The 5,306-nt window shown below is 48.3% G+C and overlaps 1 protein-coding gene across 1 annotated transcript; it reads right to left on the reverse strand.

Annotated features, from left to right (window-relative positions):
* Positions 1–1,649: 1,649 nt before the first annotated feature.
* On the reverse strand, positions 1,650–4,828 carry ATG14 (autophagy related 14; the record flags this gene model as incomplete). The annotated part of the gene is made up of 5 exons (XM_010151604.1): positions 1,650–1,739; positions 1,850–1,940; positions 3,347–3,464; positions 3,920–4,149; positions 4,591–4,828. Coding segments are annotated over 5 exons (767 nt in total), but the record flags the coding sequence as incomplete, so codon positions are not given.
* Between the last annotated feature and the right edge of the window lie 478 nt (positions 4,829–5,306).

A 5,306-nucleotide genomic window follows, 5' to 3' on the forward strand; every position in this document is an offset into this window, starting at 1 on the left:
GCTGCCTTCCGGCAAAGCGTTTTCCTTAACGAGGCAACGCAAGAAGAGTCATCAGGCTGCAGACCAGAGGGGCCCGTCAGGTCATCTCCAGTGACCTCCTCTGTAACAAAAGCCATTACGTTCCACCCGCTGCCCTGTAACTTCTGCCCGATGGAAGCATCCATTCCAGAAACCCATCCAGCCTCGGCAGGATGGCATAAGGAAACGGGGAATCCCCACCTCCGTTCCTGTGGGCAATTAAACCCCGCGTTAAGCGCGTGCACCTCGCTGCAGCCCAGCTCAGACTCTTGGCTACCAATGGGGTCGTCAAAGCCACTCCGTACCCTGGATTTTCTCCCCGCGAAGGCGTGAAAAGCAAGTCACCTCTCAGCCTCAAGCGAGCCCGGACAGTTTTATGGAGACTGACCTATTCCCCTCACCAGTAGATATTTTCTCCGACTCTTCCCTGTAACCTCTTTTTGTTTTCCGTTTTGCCAAGCTGAGCTACGGTAAAGATGTGACTCCCCATATCTTTGGGCTGAGTCCGTAGGGATATACCCAAAGAACACACGGCGAGTGGGGAGAGGCGTGCAGTCAGTTCCTCTTAGTGGCACCATAGGTGTTTAAATAAAAATAGATCCGTACAGGAGAACAAAGTGGAAAAGTACATTTCGGAACGCTACTGTGTTTGAGGGGAATAAAGCGGTAGTCAAATTAAATACCTGCAGACTGCCTCAGGCAGAAGTGACTTGTCACTGGATTAGAATCATGGAATGGTTTGGGTGAGAGGGGATCTTAAACACCCATCAGCCCCCCCCCCTGCCATGGGCAGGGACACCTTCCACTAGACCAGATTGCTCCAAGCCTCATCCAGCCTGGCCTTGGACACTTCCAGGGATGGGGCATCCACAGCTTCTCTGGGCAACCTGTCCCAGTGCCTCCCCACCCTCTCCGGGAAGAACTTTTTCCTGATGTCCAGTCTCAATCTCCCAGTTACCCCTTGTCCTGTCACTCCCTGTCCTTGGAAAAAGTTGTTATCCCAACAGGAAATTAATGCTGTTGGCTTTCTTATATTTAAGTTATAAATAAAAGGAAGATTATTAAGCCTGGTGCATGCAGCCCACAGGAACTGATGTCCTTTTCATCACATATTAACAGAAAAGTTGTCTTTAATCTTAGTTTACATCAGTAATTAATATTTAAAGTGTCAACTTTGGTCGAAGGTGATCACTGACTGGAAGTATTTTGGTATTTTGGGAAACCTTTGCCTAGCATTCATTTTAGGGTTCATACTGCTGGATGCTCTTAGATATTTACACGATGGGAAGACGGGGGTAGGGTCATATTTGGAGCCTGGCATACACGCTGCTGTCCCCTGGATGGAAGCGGTTCCTGCTCTGGGCGTAGGGAAAACCAGCCTGTGATCAGCTCCAAAGCCTCCAGCTGAGCCTGCCATACGCAGAAACACAGCCCACACACGTCTCTGAAACCTGATTTCCTACTCAGGACCCCTCTTTCTGTTCTCTGCTGCCTCCTTGTAGCTACCCCTGATTTCTGATGTGCTGAGGACTGATCTATAGGTACAGCAGAAGAGTTTCCCTAAAAGTAACGAGGCAAATGCAGAACTTCAGAAGGGGTTCAGTCGCAGGGGAGCAGAGATACTGCTTTTCTTACCTGCCCAAGTTCTCCGTGTCGGGGCTGACCAGGTACATAAGGTTCCTGAGCGTATGCAGGGGGTGCAACAGATCTAAGTTTACATGCTACCATGGGGAAGGAAAGAGAAAGACAGGATCAGTTACTGGAGGAAACCTGAGGGCACAGTTGCTATTTTAAAAGCTATTTAAAGAATCCAAATGTGTGTTGCCCCTACCTGAGAGAAGCAGAGGTGAAGGATATTCGCATTCAGCCTCTTCACTGCCCGCGTGAACTTGTGTCTGCTGAGATTCTCTCCGCAGAACTCGCTGTTGAAACACCGCACGCATTATACACACAGAGATACACACAAAGCAAAATGCTGTGAAAACAGAGCTGCTGGAGACATCAGCATTCCGTGCCCTGGCTTCCTCACAAATCCTGCTTGCAGCCAGCGCTTGTTTAAACTGTACAGCCAGCATCAGAGTGCCCAGGAGATTGATTTTTCACCTTGCCAGACTGTTAGCATTTCATCAGCGAGCACCGCTTGCCCCGGTCTCACCAGTTGCAACAGGACAGGGGATGTAAAGAGTAAGAAACTCGGAGATCCACTGCAGCCAAGCTATTTCAGCTCTCCTTTTACATCTCACCTCATTGCCCATTCCCAACCTTTTCCTTCTGTGAAGGCTGAGCACCCAAATAAGAGTATAAAAAAACCCCTGCAGAGACCCGACACAACTTTTGTGCCCTCACTTCGGCACTACTTAATCTCAGCAGCGTATCTGAGACCTCTGGAAGACCAACAAGGTCTCTACAGCTTCCTCAGTACGTCCTTACAGATCCCATCTGCTCCACATAGATAGTAAAAAGCTAACAGAGCTTTCCCTCATCACAAATGGGGTTTAGGCAATACGCTCCCAGACATCCGGCAGGCAGGTCCGTCCCCATTGGCATTTTCTCCTGGAGAGAGTTACACCGCTGTCGGGCCACACCGTAAGGCCTCGCTCTGCAGCACTTAAGGCAGTGGAGCTATTCAAGATGACTGAGCTGCTGAATTGGGCTGGGATTTTGTACAGCACAGTAGGGTCTCAGAAAAAGGGGGCCTACAAGGGTGCTGGGAGAGGACTTTTTACAAGAGCCTGTAGTGATAGGACAAGGGGGAATGGGTACAAATTGAAATCAGGGAGGTTTAGATTAGATATCTGGAAGAAATTCTTCACAGAGAGGGTGGGGAGGCACTGGGACAGATTGCCCAGAGAAGCTGTGGATGCCCCATCCCTGGAAGTGTCCAAGGCCAGGCTGGATGAGGCTTGGAGCAACCTGGTCTAGTGGAAGGTGTCCCTGCCCGTGGCAGGGGGGTTGGAACTAGATGATCTTTAAGGTCCCTTCCAACCCAAACCATTCTGGGATTCTATGAAAATGGGAATTACTCTTCACAGAATGTCACATTTCATTTCTAAGTTGAGGATGCTGAATACACCACTTAGAAAGCTGTTATTTTCAACTATGGTGGTTGGTCTACCCCGCTCAGGAGTTAAAAAAGGAGGGAGGGACTATGAACTGTGCTCTAAAATCCTACTAGCCCTCCCCCTGAAATGAAACAGCGATCCCCCAGCCAACCACCGTTACCACAACGGCTGTTCCAAGCGCTGACTTTGTTCACAAAACCAAACTGAATGCAGATCAGACAAAACTGGTCACTGATTCACCTCCTCGGAGGCTTGCAGTTACTTGCCTGTTGCAGAGCTTCTTGGGAAGATTCACGTCAAGTATGAGAGACAAAGTGTTAACCAGCTGAGTCCCGTAGCACAGCGCAGCACTGATGGTATAAGCAGGGTTATTGTGTTCCATGTCTAAAAGAAAGAAAACCATCGTGAAAGTCTCATTGGAAAGGAAGCCTCAGTGGGGGTGTTAATGTCTTACTGAAGCCTCCTCTGGAAAATGTCATTTGTAAGTATTGAGAACAGCCTGAATCCAGCAATCATTTACAGCGCAATCTGTCAGAAGTTGGTAGAAAATAGTAATTCTTGGAATTCCTGTTAAAATGACAGCATGTGAACCATGTCAAAACTGTGAATAATTAACTTTGTCGCTCTGTTGCATTGCGCTGAGTCCCAGTAAGCGTTCCCTGCAAAAGAGGATTTCAGTGGACCAATCCCTATACTGGCTTTGATTTCTGACTCGGGTTGTCCGCGTGGGAACGAACGGATGAGGCTACTGCTCCTTGGCACCTTTTCCCAGCATCCAAGGCTGCAGGTTGTGTGGCTTCTGGATCATCCCAGATGCCTGATCAGCCCTTCCTCCTTACCTGGTCCTTGCGTAGTCTTCTTCTCTTCCACCCAACTGTAATACGCCGAGTAGTCTCCGTTGTTAGGAAGGGTTATCCAGGGCCCTGTGATACTGATGCTGGTGTCCCCGTTATGGTCATCACACACCCATCTCCCAGAGAGGTACGTGGTTCTCCTGGCTTCCGCGAGCTTGCTCACAGTGCTAGAGGTCATAGCATTGTCACTCTCGGAAGACACGTCTGCAGGATCCCTGTAGCACCCAAAGAGGAACAGAGGGTTTTTCAAGGAGTTTTCAAAATACAAAACTGTATGCCATCACCCAGTACGGCGATATACTTGGCAGGCGCTCAGCCAGATTTCACAGGGAACAAAACGCTTGTGGGAACACTCCTGCAAAACTCCTTATTCCCAAAACTACTTTCCTTCGCTCTGGGATTTTTAATGAATTAATTAAGGAAGTTTAACCTTGGACACATAGCTCAGATCTCTCAGTAGGGCGATGCTAGCACCTCCTCCAGATTCTTCTGTTCTGGATCTCTACCTTTGGGTCAGATGGAAAACATCTTTGGGAAACACCTCCTTCTCCCCACGGATGCTAAGGGAGCCAGAGCACGTAGCTTAGGCTTACGTGACTCACTTCTGGGTGTCTAGAGCTAAGCCAAAGGAGTCTAAAAGGATAAGCCCTCTGTACCTCATGCTTGCCTTTACTTCTTCAATGGGAAATATGACTGATGTTAGCTCCAGGATACGCGTCCGACGAAGTTTTGCCAGATGCTCATACTGGGTTTTCAAGTCATAGGTTTTTTTCTCGACCAAGTCTCCCAGCTTGCAGTTATGCCTCTGGATCTTCTCTTTCTTCTCCTGATGGCGCTGAGCCCTGCGGTAATGCTTCTGGTTCTCCTCTTTAATTTTCAGAATCCCCTCCGCGTCTGGGAAAAAAGCAGCATATGTCAGGCTCGGAAAAGGAGCTGTGAGGTACTCGTAGTAAGCTTGTGAAAAGCAGCATTAATATTTATAGAAAACAAGATCTACAGAAGCTTAAAACAGAAAGCCCTGCTTCACTATTAACATTTTCCAGCTGTGAAGTGGTACAACTTTTTAATCTTTTCTGAACATCTCCAAAGAGGCTGAAATTGGGATTAATCTTTCCATATCTTTCACCCAGCTATTTTGCGATTTGGAGTAGAAAAGCCAAGATTTCAGAGTTTAATTAAACTTCTGAGGTTAATCATCATGACAGAAATAACTTGACTGCACATGTTCGCACGGGGCTGGCCAAAAAGACGTGCACTGCTTGCAGCCAGAACCAAGTGCAGATGGCAGCTTCGTTCACCGGTTCTGGCACCGCTGCTTCTATCAGCGTATGTTATTCAGGCTTCGCGCTCTTAAAGCACCTGGATCCCAGCG

This window comes from Eurypyga helias, unplaced genomic scaffold (assembly GCF_000690775.1).
Source record: "Eurypyga helias isolate BGI_N326 unplaced genomic scaffold, ASM69077v1 scaffold40695, whole genome shotgun sequence".
Taxonomy (NCBI): domain Eukaryota; kingdom Metazoa; phylum Chordata; class Aves; order Eurypygiformes; family Eurypygidae; genus Eurypyga; species Eurypyga helias.